At 40.8% G+C, this 21,987-nt stretch overlaps 1 protein-coding gene across 1 annotated transcript; it reads left to right on the forward strand.

Moving 5' to 3' along the window:
- Positions 1-1,083: 1,083 nt before the first annotated feature.
- On the forward strand, positions 1,084-20,543 carry c21h9orf78 (chromosome 21 C9orf78 homolog). The gene is made up of 9 exons (XM_063073126.1): positions 1,084-1,267; positions 2,984-3,043; positions 6,948-6,999; positions 9,177-9,247; positions 10,110-10,190; positions 12,343-12,540; positions 13,398-13,534; positions 16,120-16,218; positions 18,459-20,543. The coding sequence occupies exons 1-9, from the start codon at positions 1,188-1,190 to the stop codon at positions 18,548-18,550; spliced, it is 870 nt and encodes a 289-aa protein (XP_062929196.1). The 5' UTR covers positions 1,084-1,187; the 3' UTR covers positions 18,551-20,543.
- The last annotated feature ends 1,444 nt before the right edge of the window (positions 20,544-21,987 follow it).

A 21,987-nucleotide genomic window follows, 5' to 3' on the forward strand; every position in this document is an offset into this window, starting at 1 on the left:
TCTTTGAAGATTGGGTAGTTACCGTATAACCTCACTTTAGTGTGCGTGGTCACAGCCATCTATATTAGTTAAGGCTTAAGGTTTGAGTTTGGAACTTTGCAGTCAGTAAACCCAAAACCCTCACATGCTTCGTTGTTGTTATTGTTTGTGTTGTTCTGCTGAACATTCTGGACATGCTATGTTGGTGCCAGCAGCACATTTTGTGTGTGTTGCTTGTTAATGCAAATGACACATTTCACTGTATGTTTCAATGTACATGTGATAAATAAACCTGAATCTGGTGAAACAAACACTCCCTTTGTACTTGATTCCTAACTTTGTTCTAACCTGCTAAGGGAAGGCTTTCACTATACAAGTTTTTTTTTTAAGCAGGTACATCTTATTTTAATGAACGAGAAACATTTTGAAATTCACCAAAACCTGTACACTAGATTCCAGAATTAAAGTCCTGGTTTCGTATTTTTGCTGCCAAAATATTAGCACGTATCAAATGTGTGAAAAAGTACTGCGATGATTTTCCATCCAGCAAATGTCTGCAAATGTTTGAAATTTACAGTGATAATCAGAAAGTACATATTATTATTCTGCAGTTATGTCTGCCTTGTCTGCAGCTTAACGCCAATTCTTTGAAATTCACCTTGCAGTTTCGGTAGGGCTTTCCTGAGCATATAATTTACAGTCAGAGATAGCATTTTTCAGGGGGAAAAGAACATTAGACGCTAGTTTCTTCTTTCAGTGAGAGGAAAGATCCAGTGACACTACTTTGAAAAGCAGAGGGAGAGACTCAGGTTCCCAGAAATATTTGTCCTTCGTTCAGCAAAACAAAAAACAGACAAAAAACATCGCGAATTGTATGAACTTGCTGTGCACCCGTTGGTTTCTCTATTACATCAGTAATTACACTTAAAATTTTGTCTTGTTTAGAGTTATGTGTTCTCAAAAAGATGTGAAACTAGGCTGTGCACAACTTGAAGTCCAGTACTCCTATGTCAAAATATTTTGCTCCAGGGGTCATCTTCCCTACTGCTTTGTGGGTAATGTAGTCCAATTTGTACAGGAAGTTATTCGCGCAAACCGGAAATGCGTCCGACTGCCGGAACCTTCCCGTTGCAAATACGCAGAGTAGCCTAGAGTAGAAAGACGAAATATTTTGTTATAATAAAATATTAATCTTGAATCAGTGAGGGATGCCGGCGGGGAAAAGTTACAGGAGGAGGCGAGAGGAGGAGTCAGACGAGGAAGACGAGCAGCGGGTGGTGGAAGTCAGGTGAGAACCGGAGCTTCGATGGTCAACAGAAGATAAGTCAGCCCATGGCCAGACTGTCAGCTAAATGTTGTTTAATGCACGCAATCTCATTTATAAACCTTGTTTGGTGGGAATAATAAATGAAGGATCTCTCGTAGACTAAAGCTTCAAAGTACCTAAAATAATCCTCTGATTTAAATATAACTTCCCCCTCACTTCATCCTCCATTAAAATATCCTTCAACTTGGAAAAACTAGGAAAGGCACCTGATGTTGATAATTCTGTCATTGTTTAATGGTTATTCAGACGTGGTAAGTACGGGAGCGTATTCGCTCTGTAATCGTTAATATTTTGCGCTTTCTGCCCCAAACCCCTGGCTCGTTAATTTTCTTTGAGAAAAAGAAAATATCAGTTTTCTGGTTTCTCATTTATTGGTTAGTCCACGGTAGGTCTTTTAAAGGAGGGATTCAGAGTCAAGAATACAGTCACAGTTAGGCCTCATCAATGATTACAAGTTTCTTTCACACTGTGCCTGCAGTTTTATTTAGTTTTTTTTCATGTTCTCAGAAAGTGACAGGTTTGACCCAGCATCAACACTTCTGATAAATTAGTGTAACTTAAAAATGAAATGGAATGTAAATACAGATAAATCAATTGTGTCCTAAATTGATTTGGACAGGCAAGTGTGATAGTGGTACTTTTTAATGAAAATAAAGTCACAGTGCCACATGGTGGTAACATCGAGTAAGTGAAAGCACTCCAGAAGACGGGTCTTGACCTGGGTTATCAACTATTTTCCTTCACAGTTGCTGCCTGACCCTCCGAGTCCATCTAGCAGATTGTTTGTTGTTCCGGATCCTGCAATCTCTTGGGTGTCATTCATGTTTCAACCCTTCTGCTCCAGCCACAAGCCATAAACTCATTCCCCATCAGTCTCCTGGAAAACGTCTGAATAAGCCAGTCTATTTGCCAACGCAGTGTTATAAATGACTCCAGAATAAGCTTTGGACTCTGGTGCCAGTGTCCTAATTTGTAGCCAGTGCTGTCAACCCTTCTGTTTCTGCTGACCAGGCATTTGCTCCTGGTTTTTCAACTCTCACGTTGTATTTGGACCCCTTTGTGTCCCCATTTTTATAATCTTTTGTGTTACTGAACTTTCCTTCAGAATCAGAATCAGAATCAGGTTCAGTATCGCCGGCATATGCCATGAAATTAGTTGTCTTTGCGGCAGCTGTACAATACAGCCTTTATGAGGCATCACCCTTTTGAAGATGTCCTCGATGCTGCGAGGCTAGTGCCCATGGAGGAGATGGCTGAGTTTGCGTAATAATACTATTAATTACAGTAAGTATATGTGTATCCGGTTCAATGTCCATTCAGTAATTGGATAGAATTTGTAGGTGGTGTTTGCTCCATAAATTCCGTAGTCCTACCATTCAACTGTAAAGATTATATAAATACAAGTTGTAGTTGTTGTTATCCTTCACTGACACAGAGTAATATTGTCAGTCAGTAAGGATTGTCACGTTAATTCTCTCTCCTGCTTTAGAATGAATTATGGGAATATGATGGCTGGATTATATTGTCTGTCGTTTGTTTATGTTTGTGCCTTTTCTGATACCTCAATTGGTACTTAAATAATCATTCTGATTGATATACAAACACAATACCTATGCTTCCTTCATATTTTGTGCACTTTTGTTTATTTTCTTTTGTATTAAAAACATTGTTTCCTAGGTCAAAACTTGATGAACTGAAAGAAATTCAGAGTTTGAGGAAAAGACAAAATGGAGTGAGGTAGGTTCTTCACATGATGTAGTACAAGCATTTGAGCATTACAAACAAAGTGTGCTGTGTGTACCAAATCACAGTCTTGGCTCTAACTACAAAGGTGGGTGAGGCATTAAGTGCATGTGATTGTAATATGATTACTTATTGAAATTAAAACAAAGATAAGGAGGGCACCAAAACACATAATAAATAGCCTGATTTTAAGAGATCAGTTTTTAACTGTTTGCTAGGTCATGAGAAAGTGGGCCTTTTGAGGTTGAAATATGTCTGGGGATAGGGGTGGTTAGGGTGAGGAAGAACTCTGTATTTCAGAAAATATCAGTCAGGTTTAATATCACTGTCATATGTCATGAAACTTTTTGCTTTGTGGCAGTGGTACAGTGCAAACATTTTCAAAAACTATATAGTTCAAAAAGAGAGCAAAAATAGTAGCGAGGTTGTGTTCATGGGTTGTTCCATTGTCCATTAAGAAATCTGATGGCGGAGGGAGAGGAAGAAGCTGTTCCTGTGTAGATCCTCAATGATGGATACAGCTTTTATGAGGCTTCGCCTTTAGAAGATGTCCTCGATGCTGGGAGGCTAGTGCCCATGGTGGAGCAGGCTGAGTTTGCACCCTTCTGCAGCTCTTTCTGATCCTGTGCAGTGACCCCTCCATACCAGACGGTGATGCAGCCTGTTAGAATGCTCTCCACAGTACATCTGTAGGAATTTGCTAGAGCTGTTGGATCTCTTCAAACTTCTAATGAAATATAGCCACTGTATTGCCTTGTTTGTAATTGCATCAATATGTTGGGCCCAGGATAGATCTTTAGAAATACTGACATCCAGGAACTTGAAACTGCTCACCTTTTCCACTGCTGATCCCTCGTTGAGTACTGGTGCGTATTTCCTTGACTCCACCTTCCTGAGGTCCACGTTACCAACTCATAAAATTACAGACGTGGCAGCACACCTGGGAGGAGTAGCTTTCATGGTTGTCATTGTGTTTTGTGCCTTGAATTGTGCGTCAAAGTTGTTTAGAGTGTCAGAGAGGGAGGCATCACTGGTATAGTCAGCACTGTTTTGTCTTGTGTAGTCTGTAATGCCTTTGATGCCCAACCACATATGCTGGTGATCATTATCAGACAGGTGTTCCTGAATTTTTATGCGTGGATGGCCTTTGCCCTCTTGGTGCCTAAGATGAGGTTCCTCCTGGCTGCTCTGGGAACTGTTCTGTCACTGGACCTGAAGGCAGCATCCCAGACTTTTGGTAGGGAGTGCATCTCTGCGTTCAGCCATGGCTTCTGCTTGAGGTGCCAATGTCGTCAACACACTTATTGGCGTAGCCGTTGAGTCATATTCCTCAAAATTTTTGTCTTCTCACTTTGTGGCGGCCTCCTTGAACATCTGCCAATTAGTCTGTTTAAAAAAGTCCTGGAGCATAGAGATTGCCTCATTAGGTCATACAGTGATGATCCTCTTGATTGGTTTCTCCATTTTCAGTAGCGTTCATTATGCTGGGATTAACAATACAAAGATATGGTTAGAGAGGCCAGTATGAGGCATGGGATGATTTTGTAAGTACAGCGTCTGTTTGTATAAACATGGTCCAGTCTGTTTGTTCCCCTAGGGACTGTGGTGAGATGTTGGTGCAATTTGGGTAGAATCTCTTGCAGGTTAACATGAGTAAAGTTTCCTGCAAATATCAAGGAAATCAGTGAACAAGATGTAGAAGGATTTGCATGAAGCCTTTGAATTAGAATCTCTGGAAGGGCTGTTGCTGAAAATAAAGAAACTAGGATTAAAATATTGCATATATAATTGACAGAATGATTGTCTGCCTCCAAGAATGTTATCTACTGTCTCTTTTGGGAGCTCTTTTAATTTTTTTTTGTGAATGATCTGAAATCAGATGCACAAATACAACAGCTGAATAGTCACAGATGGCAGAATAAGCTTGAGCTAAATTATTGAAGTTGAACCAGATAAGATAGTGGTGTATTTAAACATGGGGTGTAGAGTAGCTTTGAGGTTAAGCTACTGGACCGGTAGCTAAGTAAAATCATGCAATGAAATACATTTGCAATTTAAAATGGCCTCGACCATTCATGATGACTATAAACTGACAATTTACAAATCTTCAGCGGTTGCTTTTCTAAACCATTTCTCAGGACACCCAATGTGGGTTTTGGGCTCCTTGTTTAAGAAAGGATGTACTGGCATTAGAGAGGGTTCAGAGGTGTTCATGAGAATGATTCCGGGATTGAAAGGGTTACTGTACGAGGAGGATTTGATTATTCTGGGCCTGTACTTGCCGGAGTTCAAAGGAATTGGTGTGTGGGGGGTGTGATCTCATTGAAGCCTATCCAATATTGAAAGGCCAAGATAGAGTCGATATGGAGAGAATATTTCCAATAAGAGGGTACAGCCTCAGAATAGAATGATGGCCTTTAGAACAGAGATGAGAAATTTCTTTAGCTAGAGCATGATGAATCTGTGGAACACATTGCCGCAGATGGCTGTGGAAGCCAAGTCGTTGGATCTATTTAAAGTGGAGTGTGATAGGCTCTTGATTAGTAAATGCATCAAAGATTACAGAGAGAAGGCAGGAGAATGAGGTTGAGATGTTAAGTAAATCAACTGTGATCGAATGGCAGAGCAGACTTGGTGGCTTGAATGGCCTAATTCTGCCTCTTTGTCTTATGGTCTTACAGACAACCAGGTACAGGCAATGGATACCAACCATACTAACAACATCCATGTCCCGTGAACTCAGATAAGTAAAATAAATTGACAGGCAGGTGGCAAAGTTCGGTGCAGAGGAAGTTCTTGTCTCACAAAATTAAATTGAGGCATTGAAGAGTGCAGATTAACCTAAAGGATGGAGGTTTAGGAAGAGGTAATTTATCAAACTGGGCACTGAGAAAGAGAAGATCAGGATGTGATGTAATAATGTTTAGTATACTAAAGAGAAATACAAAATTTAAGGAAGAGGTCAATTTATGGCACAGGTTTCCTACTTAGATTATGAAATCTCTCAAATGTAAATTAAATATATTTCCTTCAGAAAATAACGTCTTAAGATGAAGTAGTGGGTGACTTAAGACAAGAGCTGTTAAGTGTAGTATGCATAGGTAGAATTTGGACCTGTGCTCCTAAAGCATCTCGGTATCTTTGTCTGGACTGTTTGTAGACAAGTTAATGGAGGTTGATTGCGAAAATTAGACAGCAACTCAGTTATTGTTTTAACTTGTTTGGATGGTACAAGAGGAATTTGAAGATCCATGGTTTGTTTTTTTTTCATCTAAGAACTCCTAATGTTCTAACATCCTAATGTAGCAAAGCAACTTAATGCAAGATCAACTGACACCTTAGATATATGAAGGCTACACTTTTATAAGTTAACTATTATTAAGAAAGAATGCAATAGTAACCGTTTTACAATCAATGATGTGTTGTTCGTTTTAAAATTGATAACAGGGAGCTTATGTGGATCATTCACAGAGCAAGATTTAAAAGATTCAGTGATTCCGATTCCTGTAGTGAGTTTCCAGTCTTGAGGCTCCATCAGAAGTGAGCACCAAGAAGAGACAAAATAGCTGCTTTGAAAATTGGTGGGGACGGGGTGGGGGGCCATGGTAGCATAGTGGTTAGCATAACACTGTTACAATGCCAACAATCCAGGTTCAATTCCCACTGCTGCCTATAAGGAGTTTGTACCTTCTCCCCGTAAGCGTGTGGGTTTCCTCTGAATATTCCATTTTTTTCCCCCACATTCTGAAGACGTAGGGGTTAATAGGTTAATTGTCACAAGGGTGTAATTGGGCGGCGTGGTCTCGTGGGCTGGAAGGGCCAGTTACCGTGCTGTATTTCTTTTTAAAAAAAGAGTCCAGTCTGCCTTAAACAAATCCTTTTTCTGTGCTTGTTACAGTGCTGCCGCCCTGCTGGTTGGGGAGCAAGTACCGGAAGAAACTTCAAATGTGGTAAGTTATTGCAGTGTTTGTCAACGTCAGTTCAGCTAATTGGACTCTTGTGTTTAGGAACATGAAGCAAAATATAAATTTCAAGCCTTGGAGATGGCCAGTGGTTTAGTTAACACTACCAAAAATGCACTGCCACAGTTCTTACTGTGTTATACAGTCATAGAGTGATAGTGCACAGGGGAAGGACATTCATTCTGTTGTTCTTGGGCTAGCTCTTTGACAGAGTCATCCAGCTAAAACCTTCACTGTTTTCTCCTCATGATCGTGAAAATCTTACACCTTTACATAATCACTAATTCACTTGTGGGAGTTATTGGACATAAGCTGCAGTTGAAATAATAGGAAGGCTAATGGCCCTTTGAATTATATTCTTGTGCTGCAATAACTTCAGCCAAGGGCAGATAAGTCAAACATTTCACCCATCGTTAAACTTCATTTGTAAATACATCATCATATTTGGTTGTTTACACAGCTGGCAATAGGTCAGTCTGTAGATTAACAGTTGACTTGTGAGTCGTTCTGCCATCTGCCTTGATGACTGTATAATGTTTGACAAATAGATGTTGCATGAGTTTCGTTTTCCATCCATACTTCAAAATTACCCTCAAGACTTGAGCCTGAATCCATGCTTGCAGTTTCCCTCCCAGTCTCCTTCGCAGAATTAGGTTTAATATCATGGACATGCGTGGTGTAATTTGTGGTTTTGCGGCAGCAGTATAGTGCAGAACATTAAAAATACTTTGTTGCAAAAAGAAATACAAAAAAGTAGTGGAAAAAGAGAGTAAAATACTGAGGTAGTGCTCGTGGGTTCATGAACTGTTCAGAAATCTGATGGTGGAGTTGCTAAAAATTTGAATGTATGTCTTCAGGCTCCTGTGCCTCCTCCCTGATGGTAGCAATGAGAAGAGGGCATGTCCTGGATGGTGGTGTGTGGGGTCCTGAATGATGGATGCCACCATTTTGAGTCTCCCTTTTGAAGGTGTGCTCAATGGCAGGGAGGCTAGTGACCATGATGTAGCTGGCTTAGTTTAAAGCCCTTTGCAGCTTTTTCCAATCCTGTGCGTTGGCACCTTTACACCAGATGGTGATGTAACCTGTCGGAATGCTCTCCATGGTACAGCTAGCTAGGGTGCCCAAGACCTTTGCACAGTACTGTATTCATCAATGTGGAGAGGAGAAGGGGTTTGTAAATCTGGCAGGGGCAAAAGATGTTGGGAATGGCGAGGAGTGCCGCAGGAGAGTTGTGGGACAGGTGGCAGAGGAGGAGTGCCAGGGTCAGGGGGTGGCACGAGTGCAGACGCACCTATTCCTGAGGCATCATGCTAGGTCCTTTGATTCCAAACAATTGGTCTGTTGATCATTACAGAATGTCTCTCTGGTTCTTCCCACTGCCTCCCCTCTCCTTTCCCCTTTTGCCAACCATGATTCCCCTCTCCCTGCCCCCTTCCCACTCTCAGTCCACAATGGAGACCCGTATCAGAATCAGGGTTATTATCATTCACATATGTCATGAATTTTTTTTGCAGAAGCAGTACAGTGTGACACATAAAACTAATACAGTACTGTGCAAAAATTTTAGGCACCCTAGCTATATATAGGTCCCTTAGACTTTTGCATCATACTGTACCATATCTCTTCAAACTTCCAAAGAAATATAACCACTGGTGTGCCTTCTTCATAACGTTATCAATATGTTGAGCCCAGGTTAGATCTTCAGATTTGTTGACACCTGGGAATTTGAAACTGCTCACCCTTTCCACTACTGAGGACTGGAGTGTGTTCTCCCAAATTCCCCTTCTTGAAATTCACAGTCAGTTCCTTCGTCTGACTGGTATTGAGTGCGAGGTTGTTGTTGTGACAACACTCAATCTCACCTCATTATCACCATTTGAGATTCTTCCACAACAGTTGTGTCATCTCCGCATTATTAGATGGGGTATTTCAGCTGTGCATAACCACACACTCAGGGTGTAGAGTACAGCAATGGGCTAGGTGCACATCCTTGAGGTCAGCACTATTGCCTACCTCTTGTATAGCGCAGTTATTGTTTTCCCAAATGATGTGTATAAATACAAATGACCAAACACTGTGATTGCTGTAATATCTCACTGAGCTAGGTTAACTTGTCTGATTGCTGTAAAGGAATCTTGCAACTGTTTTGCTTTTCTTTTGGGTAGGATGATCCTTTCAAACTGAAGACAGGTGGTATGATTGATATGAAGATAATAAAGGACCGAAAGCGAGAAAGGTGGGGAATTAGAAAAACTATTTATTTGTTCATTTCATTATCATACAAAATAATACAGCACAGAAATAAGTCCTTCAGCCTTTTGTGCTCACACCGTTAATAATTTTGGTAAATATATACTTAAGGTCCAATAAAGCCTGTGGCAGTTTTGTAACAGTAAATAGCAGTCACATAACTATACTCTTCGTCATATTCAGCTGTACATTTACATATTGGATGTAATCTATACTGTTTTTGTGGTATAAAAGAACATGCAGTTTTACTTATTAGAAACATAGAAAACCTACAATACAATACAGGCCCTTCGGCCCACAAAGTTGTACCGAACATGTCCCTACCTTTGAAATTACTGGGCTTACCCATAGCCCTCTATTTTTCTAAGTTCCATGTACCTAGCCAAAAGACTCTTAAAAGACCCTATCATATCCGCTTATCATATTGTTTATATTTTTCATTTCATTCCTTCACCTAAATGGCAAAAAGTGATGCAAAGTACATGAAACAGAAGTTTTGTTCATTTGAATTGTATCTGAGAAAAGAATGTCGAATAAAACTCAGATTATCTGGTATCGGAATGCTTGGTTTAGCATTTGCCTCACTTGGTTCTGTTTGACACTTTCCCTTTAAGTTCAGCGTGGCTCCATTTGCCCTCTTTCATCATTAAGAGCAATCGACCGGTCCTTGGAATAAGGTGCAGGCATTATTACCATTACAAACTCTCCACAGTCTTGGTACTGTGCCATGAGATGCAGAAATGCCAACACAGTTCTCAAGCCGAATCATGATTAATCTGTTGGATAGGCTAGTATTTCAGGAGTATCTTGTTTCTGAGAAACTGAAGAATTGCACTCTTCTTTTCCAGGATCGAGGAGGAAGACACAGACTTGAACTTGGGCACATCGTTTTCAGTGGAGACAAATAGACGTGATGAGGATGCTGACATGTATGTTTGGCCTCGTGAGATACTGTTTTGAAATGCAAAAATAGCCTTTTTTCTCAAAGTAAAAAAAATTGCATATGTTGAGAATATGAACTAAAACAGAGGATACTGGAAACACACAGAAGGTTAGGAAGCATCTGTGGGGGAAACATAGCGTTATTGTTACGGGATTTTATGGGTCCTTTTGAACAGTCCTAGCCTGAAACGTCAATTGTTAATTTCCCTCCATAGATGCTGCCTGACCGGTGTTCCTCTAGCATTTTGTGTGTGTCGCTCAAGATTTCCAACGTCTGCAGAATCTCTTGTGTACCGGACCCTTGTGTTGACCTGAGGATACCTGAGGCTCATGCAATATCATCCTCAATTGTCCCTCTAGTTCAATGCTTGTTTGCTTCAGTATAAAACAAAACTACACCAGACATGTTGGTTGGTGAACTATCTGTTGGACTGGATGAAGTTTGTTATCTCTAGTAATGTGCATTTCATTTGTGGTGAGAAATTCCAGGAGTCTATTACTTTGAACAGATTGTAGATTTTAAAAAGACCTACACTCTTAAGGGAGTTCAATTTGGGAGGCAATTACAAGAAGCTGATCAGAGTGATTGTTTATAGATTGCATTGCTCTTTAACTTGTGCAAAGCATTTTGTGCATGTGTTACCCAAGTTTATTATCACTGAGTGATAGGATATGAAACTTGTTTGTCTTGTGTTAGCAGTACGGTGTAAAGACTTAACATTGCTATAAATAAATAGTGTGAAAAGACGGAAGAATGAGATAGTGTTCATGGTTTCATGGACTGTTCAGAAATCTGATGGTGGAGGGGAAGAAGCTGTTCCTAAATCAGTGTCTTTGAGCTCCTGTACCTCCTCCATAACAGTAGTAATGAGAGGAGGGCACGTCCAGATGGTGAGGGTTTTTAGAGATGGAGCTGCCTTCTTGGGGTGCTGCCTCTTGAAGAATTCCTTGATGGTTGGGGAGGGTTATGCCCATGATGGAGTTCGCTGAATCCACAACCCTCTGTAGTCTCTTGTGATCCTATGCATTGGAGTCCCCTTTCCGGGCAGTGATGCAACCAATCGGAAGCCTCTCAGCCCAAAAGCTACAGAAATTTGCACCAGTCTTCGGTGATGTTCCAAATGTCCTCAAACTCCTATTGCAGCAGAGCCTCTGATGTGCTTTCTTTGTGATTATGTCAATGTGTTGGGCCCAGGAAAGATCCTCCAAGATGTCCAAACAAATGATGTTGCAGGAAGGTGCTCTGAGGTTAAAGGTCATCCTCCAAAATTTGAACTTCCTGAACCAATAAATGTGTCTTTTGATGAGAACAGATGAGGCAACATAAAACACAGAACACATTTGAAAGATTCTTATATAGGCACGTGGATTGTAGAAAAATGGAGAGCTACTTAGGAGGGAAGATTGAGCTTAGAGTAGGTTAAAGGGTCAGCACAACATCATGGGCCGAAGGGCCTGTACTGTGCAGTAATGTTCTATGTTCTTAATGTCGTCACTGAGAATCATTCCTCAAGCTTCAAATCATACCTGGAGAGACTTGAGGCTGCAATATTGTAACTGATTTTGGGGAGGGAAGTAATATCCCATGATCCTTAGTTATAAAATCATCATGCCTTTGATGCTCTTTCCCTCTTGTCCTGCAATTATTTCAAACATTTATCCCGTTCCCTCTTGTAAATTATTAGCTCTGCTTCCTTATACTTTAGTCTGTGAATTCCAAGTCATAACCTTTGGTTTTTAAAAGAAAACAAAATTACTTTAAATCCCTGACTTCAGCATATTGACAACTGCTGGTGGAAACCATTTTCTCCCGACTATATCAAAACCCTCCATAGTTTTGCATCTCTTTTAAATTTCACCATCATCTCTGTTGAATGAGCTGTTTAGTCTCTCCACAAGACTATTGTATTGTCCAAGTAAAGCTTTAAATGCCTTGCATCCCATTTAATATTAAAAATAATGAGGAAAAATGCATTGCCTGCCATATTGCTGTTTCCTGCTGTATGAATTCTCCAATAGATGGAACTTATTTCCTTCTAATTTCTTAACTCAGAACAGTAAGAACCTTAAGTTCTCAACCTGATGTTTCTTACTAAGCATCCCCATTCACTAATGTTTTGACCACTTGTTCTGTCTTAGGATGAAGTATATTGAGACAGAATTGAAGAGGAGGAAGGGAATCCTAGAGAATGAGGAACAGAAGACAAAGGTCAAAAATCCAGAAGACCAGCTCTATGAATTGCCTGACAACATTAACATTTCTTCCGCCAAGCGGACAGAAGAAATGTTATCCAATCAGATGCTAAGTGGCATTCCGGAGGTTGATCTAGGCATTGAGTAAGTGTTGAATTTATCCTTCTAAAGAAGCTTTTGAAAATTCTGCATAGAGTGGTTTCAATTACATAATGCTCTTAATCTGGAGAACTATTCTGACTCATGGACCTACATGGTTGTCTACAATAATCATATTAACTGATGTAAACTATAGAATTTATCAAAGGCGGGATAAAAATTTCACCAGTTAATGAACATATTGCAGACGTTGGATTGAGAGGCTATTCTGTGGTTTTTGGAGATTCTATTTTAAATGGACTTATTAAATTAACTCCTGCTTGCTGTAATTCTGCCCTGAACTTGATGATTGACTCTGGAAATCATAAGGGATTTAACTTTCAATATCTTGCCAATGAGATTCCTGTAAACATTTATATAGCAGTGAAGCCCAGTTTTCGAAAAGGAATAGATTAATCCATCTACTCTATCCATTCAGTTACCATAAGATCTTTTTAATAAATTCTTGGCTGAATTTTCTCTAGAATATGTTATTCCTAATCTGAAGTGTGATCCTTTGTAATTGAATTTTGCGTTTTGCACAAAATGATTTTCTGTGTACTTTATAGAGAGAAAAATACTTTTAATTTAACCAGTAATATTTAGTTGTAGCTATATTTACAAAGAATGTCTGCAGCATTAATGCTGTAGAAAAAATGGGAGATCATTCAAGCCATTGTGTATGCTTGGGCAGTCAGAATTTACTTCACTGTGCTTTCGTCATTGTCCTGAAAATCTGTCTCCTTCAAGTATTCATCCAATTCCCTTTTGAAATAGCTTCTGTCATTCTTCAGTCACTGCATTTCAGGGCTTCACCTACTGCAATACTTATTTTTTCACAAATTATCATTTTTATTTTTAAGTGCAAAAATAAAGAATATTATCAGCACTGAAGAGGCAAAAGCCCAGCTCCTGGCTGAACAACGCAACAAAAAAAAAGATAACAGCACCTCCTTTGTACCCACAAATATTGCAGTAAACTATGTCCAGCACAACCGGTGTAAGTAGCATAAACAATGCTTTTCATGACTGTTGCTAAAAAAATTATAATCTTGTGAGTTGTTTCCTGTGTAACTGTCTCTAGGGTCAAGCATCTTCAGTTTAGATATAAAGCAAAAAGTAAGAATACTTTTGGATGCAGAAAAAACTAAAATAAAATCAGAAATGATGGGAAATACACAACAGGTCAGGTAGTATCTGTAAAGAGCACATTTTAGTACAATGACTGTCAGTGACTTTGAGAGAGTTATGATGGCGTGGAAAGGATAATTGACTTGAAGCGAGGTGGCATTAGATAAAAGTTGGTGGTTTGAGTCCTGGCCGTAAACAATATTTGTAGTTGACTCTTTCTTTTGGAAAGGGAGACATTTTTGTTGTTCAAGATAAAACAGCAGGAGACCAGAAAGAAGGCTGACAAGTGCCTAAAGATTAAATTACTTTGACCTACTATTGACAAAGCAGAATGTGTGTTGTGAATCGTTTTGGACTCCTGTACAATTCCAGCACTTGTTCATTTTGAGAAACCAGTAGAACAGGAAGCATTGGAACGCAACTTGCTAATTCTGGTGAACTATGGCAGGAGTTTATAGACAGAAGCTGCCGTATTGCTTTGGTTTGTATTTTCTAACTCAGGAGAGGCTACTAAAATTAACTAACATTCTTCTGCACTGCTGAAGTTGTTAAGCATAGAACATAGAACATTAGAGCACAGTACAAAACCTTTGGCCTATTATGTGGTGCTAACCCTTTAACTTACTCTAAGGTCAATCTAACCTTTCCCTGCCACGTAGCCCTCAATTTTTCTTTCATCAATGTGCTTATCGAAGAGTCTTTTAACTTTCCCTAATGTATCTGCTTCGACCTCTACCGCCGGCAGCACTTTCCATGCACCTACCACTCTCTGTATATATAAAAAACTACCACTGACATCCCTCCCCTATACTTTTCTCCAAACACGTTAAATTTATACCTCTCATATTAGCAAAGACATCAAAGATCAGTTACTTTTTTGGGGTGTAAGGTCAAATATTTCATGCTAGAATGTGAAAAGCAGGGAACTGTCTTGGCAGCCTACCCAGCAATCTTGTCACCACTGTTATTTGTGCACAGTGTCATTTTACATTCGGTGAAGCTGCTGTACTTCCAAGGTATTTCTTAAACTTTCTTGAATCCGTGGTAATCTTCTGTGACAAGATAGTGCCACAATGCTCAGGGGAAGTCCAATAATGCAATTATTTTATGTAACTGAATTCATAAGTAATCTCGTATGTGAGGGACTCCTGAATTTATGAAAGGATGCCAACATACCAACTACTCCCTCAAAATGCTCTATAATTCATTTAATTAATTTACTACATTATGAAAGCCTACTCCCATTCGGAGGAAATTAGCGAACTTTTTTAAGTCGTTTTTCCTTTTTGCTTTTGTTTTGTCTCTCCCAGGAGATTATGAGGCTGCAGGGAATGAGGGAGATGTGTCATTAACAATGTTCCAGTTATCATTGCTATGAAACAAACATGATGGACCACCTTTAATTTTCTGCATGCCAATTTAATTGGTCCGGTATAACCAAGCGCAACTTCATGCAATCCCTCTTGGGCAGTTGTCACACCGTGGGTTTTGGTGAGGGTCGCGTGTCCTTATGAAGATGGGGACTTTAGAAATCAGCCAGCAGGCCACAGTAGCTCATTCAGTCGAAAGTGTTTATGATGTGCCAGAGGTAAAATATTTGCAGTGCAAAAAATGATAAAATAACAAAAATGAAAAAAGAGAAAATGCAGATATATACCATCAGACCTTTAGGACTACAGCTCCAAAACATCAGTTTGAAGTAATAAACGTCACCTTACCGTGCCCCCTCTCCCCTTCCCATTTACACCAAAAAGAACCTTTAAGTGGGAATCTCCTTACTCTAGGAGAAAAGGATTCCTCGGAAGTGCGGGGGGCGTTGTCACTATGAGCCTGAACAATTACACAAAAACCAAAATACAGGAATTCACATCCTTCTTCACAATCACAAATGTGATTGCAATAAGATCACAATGACATTGCATAACCAAAATCAATTAATAACTAACCATTTTTCAGCAGCCAGCTCTCTCCCTATCCCCAAAAATTAACTCCTACAGAACCAGCACAGAACGTGCCACTACAAACAGGCACTTTTTAAGACACCCCACCATCCGTTGGGTCCCCTCCCTGAAACTGAAAGCAGCAACAAACAGGACGCATCAAAGAATGCCACTGTCCTGGAAACAAAGGGCTGCATGTTAGCCTGGTAAACATAACGTTAGCACAACCAGACAGGGTAATGAGAATTATGGGGCTACGGGGGTTAGGGGGTGGGAAAAAATTACTTGTGGCAGACCTAGTCTGTCATGGCAGTCATGGAATAAGAAGCTTAGTTGTGAAAAATTAGTTTTTCTTTACTGGTGTGGAAAAACTTGCTTTCCATAGTTACTGAGAACAGACATCTGGTTCTAGATTTTGTTGTGGATGTAGAGGATTGGCATGTTCATACCAAGTTTTAAAACTGTATGAAATTGCTTTTGGAAAGTGAGGAATTGCTGTTTTGTTCTTCTGTAGTCTACCGAGAGGAATTGCATGCACCTGCAAAACGGAATAAAGAGGAAGCCAAACCTCGGCCTTTGAGAGTAGGAGACACTGATAAACCAGAACCTGAACGTAAGTAGTATTTTTCTTAGTACTAGCATGCCGGTAGAGTTCAACAACAAAGTAAAATTCTAATAGTTTGCAAATTAATATAGTGTAATTAAGTTGGGCACAAGTCACTGGGTGACTGTCAGGAGAGGGAGGGGAAATGCACAGGCAGTGCACAGTACACCTGTGGCCATTCTGTCCTGACGAAGATGTCTCGGCCCGAAACGTCGACTGTACCTGCCTGGCCTGCTGCGTTCACCAGCAACTTTGATGTGTGTTGCTTGAATTTCCAGCATCTGCAGAATTCCTCGTGTTTATGGGATCCAATATCGTTGCGGGCAGCTTGGTTACAGTTGTTTGGGCGCGTCTTAACTAATTTGGCAGGGTGATGGGGAACCAGAGTGATAGTGCTGAAGATGATTGTTTACAGAGGCAATATATAGCTAGACTCCTAGCAAGAGAGGCTGACGATAGGGCAAAATTGGAGTCAACAGGATGAGTTGCAATGTAAAAGGCGGACAAAATTGAAAAGGGTGAATACAGGACTGAAGGTGTAATATTTGAATGCGCAAAGTATACGGAATAAGGTCGATGAACTTGTGGTTCAGTTACAGATTGGCATGTATGATGTTGTAGGCATCACTGAATCATGGTTGAAAGGAGATTATAGCTGGGAGCTTAATGTCCAAGGATACACGTTGTATCGAAAGGACAGGCAGGAAGGCAGAGGGGATGGTGTTACTCGACTGGTAAGAAAAAGAGAAATCGAATCTGTAGAAAGAGGTGACATGGGGCAGAAGGTGTTGAATTGTTGTGGATGGAGCTAAGGAACTGCAAGGGTAAAAAGAACCTGATGGGAGTTGTATACAGGCCCCCCCCCCCAAACAGTAGTAATGATGTGGTCTACAAGTTACGACAAGAGGTAGAAAATGCATGCCAAAAGGCAATGTTACAATCACAGACAAGAGAAACCTGCAGATGCTGGACATCCAAGCAACACACACAAACTGCTGGAGAAACTCAGCAGGCCAGGCAGCGTCGATGGGGGAAAAGTATAGTCGGCGTTTTGGGCCGAGACCCTCAGCAGAACTGGAGAAAAAAAGATGAGTAGATTTAAAAGGTGGGGGAGGGGAGAGAGAACCACAAGGTGATGGGTGAAACTGAGGGGGGAGGGGTGAAGTTAAGAGCTGGGAAGTTGATTGGTGAAAGAGATACAGGGCTGGAGAAGAGGGGAGCCTGATACAAGAGGACAGAAGGCCATGGAAGGAAGAAAAGGGGGTAGGAGCACCAAAGGGAGGAGGTGGACAGGCAAGGAGATGAGGTGAGAGAGGAATAAGGGGATGGGGAATGGTGAAGGGAGGGCATTATTAGAAGTTCGAGAAATCGAGGTTCATGCCATCAGGTTGGAAGCTACCCAGCCAGAATGTAAGGTCTTGTTCCTCCAACCTGAGTGTGGCCTCATCACGACAGTAGAGGAGGCCATGGATTGACTTAGCGGAATGGGAATGGGAAGTGGAATTAAAATGGGTGGCCATTGGGAGATCCCGCTTCTTCTGGTGGACAGAGCGTAGGTACTCGGCAAAAGGGTCTCCCAATCTACATGGGGTATTTGGGACCCCAGTCCTTCCAGGTGAGGTGACACTTCAGCTGTGAGTCTGTTGAGGTCATATACTGTGTCAGGTACTCCCAGCGTGGCTTCCTGTGTATCAGTGAGACCCAACGACGAGAACTCGGTACCTTTATTGGGAAAGAAGTGGAGAGCTTTAAGGCCTTTTGCTGGGGGATGTAAATGTATAGGGGCTGGCTATCCATGGTGAAAATGAGGCGGTCAGGGCCAGGGAATTGGTATATCTGTCACTGGAATCTGTTCTCCTCCACTGGGCTGTGTAAAAACAACCAAAAACTAATGACGTTACATGAAGATGTGCTGACATTACCCAGCAAAAGCTGACTTCTTATTTACACCCAGATCTTTTCCTGCAATGGTTTAAATTTCTTTCTAAAATGTGACCTCTTTTGCACTGCATCTTACTGGCTATCATAGTAAGTACTTAATACAAATGGGTTAAACCAGCAGGAAATTGATCCTTATCTGAGCTTTTTCCTCACCGTATGAGTCCTTCAAAGTAAGTCGCTCAAATGCTGATATTAATAAGTTCCATCTTCTTAAAGAGTGATTGTGGGTCAACTGCATTGACTTTATATTCTGAATTTTCTATGTTAAAACAACACAGCTATTAAAAATATTTATTTTACATATGCAGAATCTCCTCCAAATCGCAAGCGTCCTTCAAATGAAAAGGCAACAGATGATTACCATTATGAAAAGTTCAAGAAAATGAGCAGAAGATACTGATGCGTGGCTCAAACTACTTCTGCTGTTAGTGCATTTTAAATAGCTCAAGTGACAATGTGACTCCGGAGGTATTGCCTTTCAAGAGTGAACCCACCCAACATTCATCAAAGAAAGTTGAAAACCACAGAACACTGTGATATGATCATGGGCACAAAACCACAAACACCCAGAGGAAAAGGACACTCTTTCATCTCATTACTTTGAACTATTTTCATTGTTTTATATTGGAGCTGAATGGCATGGAAACTGGGGGGGGGGAGAGAAGGGGGTTGGTGGAATACACAGATGGAACAGGGAAAATTGAAGCAAGAAGAACTAATCTACTTACGTTCATGTGCCAATTTTGTGTAAAAGTTGAAGGCATCTGATGACTCACAACAGTCACAAGGAGCCAGTTTCTCTTTCTATTCCAATTCTTCTGTACTTTTGTAGGAGCTGGTTAAAAAATCTCATCTCTTTAAATGAAATCCCCAGTTTTATTAATCTGCAAAACTGTATATTGACAAACAATACTACAAAGTTGGGAATTATTATTACAATTATTCTAGATTGTATCTTTGTGTTGCAAATGTATCCAACATAAATTTTTGTTCATTGATTTTCTACAAATGTTTTTAATTTTATTTTAGTGTGTGCAGTTGGTAGTTTATTTGGGAGAAGTATATTAGAGATGATATGTAGAGTTCTCAACATCCATCAAGATATCATGGGGAAAACCAAGTTTGAAAATGAAATGTAGTACTAGGTCATAAGGCTTTTGCCAGTTTCATCACGGATTAACTGGTCTTTGAAACTTGCACTCATTCCTCAATCACACTTTATTTAATTATGCACAAGGAGAACAGCGTGGCCCTTGTCATTAAACTTTTCTAAAGTTTGAACAAAGAATTTTAATACAGAAATTGTCCAGTTGGATACAGATATTCCCAATTGCTCAACTTGTTTGAATTGCTTATTTGCATAATCAATCACAGTACAATAAAAAGGGTGTTAATAACTAATAATACAGTACTTCAGAATTAAAGTAACTAACCAACAGTGAGTGTTACATTAAAATCCTTCATTTAGAACGGTATGATACCTTTGTGAAAGGGGGTACAAGAATTGAGAGATTTAGGGTGGGTGGGTGTGTGTGTGTGGTTTATTGAAGGCAGCTTAGGAAAAAGCTGGTCTTTTAAAAAAAGGAAGAATCATGTTCAAGACTTTGTTAACATTGATCATAGTTGTTCATTGTACTTGCTTCTGTGAGTTGCAATTTAGGAGAGATCTGATGGCATTGAAAAGTGTAGAATGAATTTATCAAAATACTTCCCACTGTGCAGATGTAGACTTACCTGCAAGTAGATAATGATCCAGTATACTTTTGCTAGATCCTGTCTTATTTTTACTCTGATATATCCTTATCTTTTTTAAATCCATAATCACTATCTCCAAATGTCTCTTCTCTCCCAGCTGATAATCATCCCACCTGACCTACACTGGCTGGTGAATGGTGAAGGCAATGTCCAGTAATGTTCTTTCATTTGCGTTCCCTCCAGCTTTCCTCATCAACCATTCTGCCAAACAGCTTCATCAACAGCATATCACAATGGCAGCCCTAACCTCACTCTATATTGGATAACCCGGTCATCCCTCCCCATCCTCTCTGCAAATTAAAACGAACTCTTTCACAGTTCTGAAGGGTATTTGACCCAAAACATCAATGATTTGTCTTGCCTTGGTGTTGACTGACCTGCTGAATATTTTCAGCATTTTCTTCTTTACTCCCAGGGCTTCCCATCTGCCCACCCAATCCCAGACTTCTGTTTCTCCAGCAGTCACTACCAACCAAGCCAATCACAACCCTGCATTGGACCAAATGTACTTCACCCAAGTTTCTGTATTGAAAATGAAACAAATGTTACTGAGTTAAAGTGCTCTACGAGGGGTGATTGATAAGTTCGTGTCTTAAGGTGGAAGGAGTCAATTTTAGAAAACCTAGCACGTTTGTTTTTCAACATAGTCCCCTCCTACATTTACACACTTAGTCCAGCGGTCGTGGAGCATACGGATCCCTTCTTTGTAGAAGTTGGCGTCTTGGACCTCCAGAAAGTGGGCCACAGCAGGGATGATTGATAAGTTTGTGGCCTAAGGTAGAAGAAGATAAGTCATTAACTCCAAACTTTCTGCATAATCACTCAGAGTTGAACTGCACATGCATGTAACGAGAGCTGTATAACTCATCTCCTTCTACCTTAGGCCACACACCTATCAATCACCCCTGCTGTGGACCACTTTCTGGAGGTCCAAGACGCCGACTTCTACAAAGAAGGGATCCGTATGCTCCACGACTGCTGGACTAAGTGTGTAAATGTAGGAGGGGACTATGTTGAAAAATAAATGTGCTAGGTTTTCTAAACTTGACTCCTTCTACCTTAGGCCATGAACTTATCAATTACCCCTCATATAATTTGAACCAAAGAATCATCTAATTAGGAGTACAGTCAAGAATTCTGATCTATCTTTAGACCTCCAATTACAGGTTTTTAATCATTGGATAGTGCAGTTATAGTCCACAAAGTGCCATAAAATTGCAATAGTTGCTTTAGATCATAGATCAATGCCAAGAAATATGTGCAAAAAAAGAAAACTGGCAACTTGTAATATGTAACACACATAAATATTGCTGGTGAACACAGCAGGCCAGGCAGCGGTACAGTGGACATTTCAGGCCGAGACCCTTCGTCAGGACTAACTGAAAGAAGAGATAGTAAGAAATTTGAGAGGGGGAGGGGGAGGGGGAGATCCAAAATGATAGGAGAAGACAGGAGGGGGAGGGATGGAGCCAAGAGCTGGAAAGTTGATCGGCAAAAGGAATATGAGAGGATCATGGGATGGGAGGCCTAAGGAGAAAAAAAGGGGGAGGGGGGAAGCCCAGAGCACGGGCAAGGAGTATAGTGAGGGCTTCCCTTCCTTTGCCATCAACTCTGCTCTCAAACGCATCTCTCCCATTTCACGCACATCTGTTCTCATCCCATCCTCCCACCACCTCACTAGGAATAGGGTTCCCCTTGTCCTCACCTACCACCCCACCAGCCTCCGGGTCCAACATATAATTCTCCGTAACTTCCATCACCTCCAACGGGATCCCACCACTAAGCACATCTTTCCCTCCCATCTCTCTGCTTTCCACAGGGATCGCTCCCTATGCGACTCCCTTGTCCATTCGTTCCCCCCCCCATCCCCTCCCACCGATCTCCCTCCCGGCACATCCTTGTAAGCAGAACAAGTGGTACACATGCCCTTACACTTCCTCCCTCACCACCATTTAGGGCCCCAGATAGTCCTTCCAGGTGAGGTGACACTTCACCCGTGAGTTGGCTGGGGTGATATACTGCGTCCAGTGCAGCCTTCTATATATTGGCGAGACCCGACGCAGGCTGGGAGACCGTTTCGCT

Source organism: Mobula hypostoma, chromosome 21, assembly GCF_963921235.1.
Source record: "Mobula hypostoma chromosome 21, sMobHyp1.1, whole genome shotgun sequence".
In the NCBI taxonomy this organism is placed as follows: Eukaryota; Metazoa; Chordata; class Chondrichthyes; order Myliobatiformes; family Myliobatidae; genus Mobula; species Mobula hypostoma.

Excerpts from the sequence above, each read along its gene's own strand:
- c21h9orf78 (XM_063073126.1), top strand. The coding sequence starts at position 1,188 with ATGCCGGCGGGGAAAAGTTACAGGAGGAGGCGAGAGGAGGAGTCAGAC. Across the intron at positions 3,044-6,947 it reads AAAAGACAAAATGGAGTGAG|TGCTGCCGCCCTGCTGGTTG; the intron begins GTAGGTTCTTCA and ends TGCTTGTTACAG. Across the intron at positions 16,219-18,458 it reads TGATAAACCAGAACCTGAAC|AATCTCCTCCAAATCGCAAG; the intron begins GTAAGTAGTATT and ends TTACATATGCAG.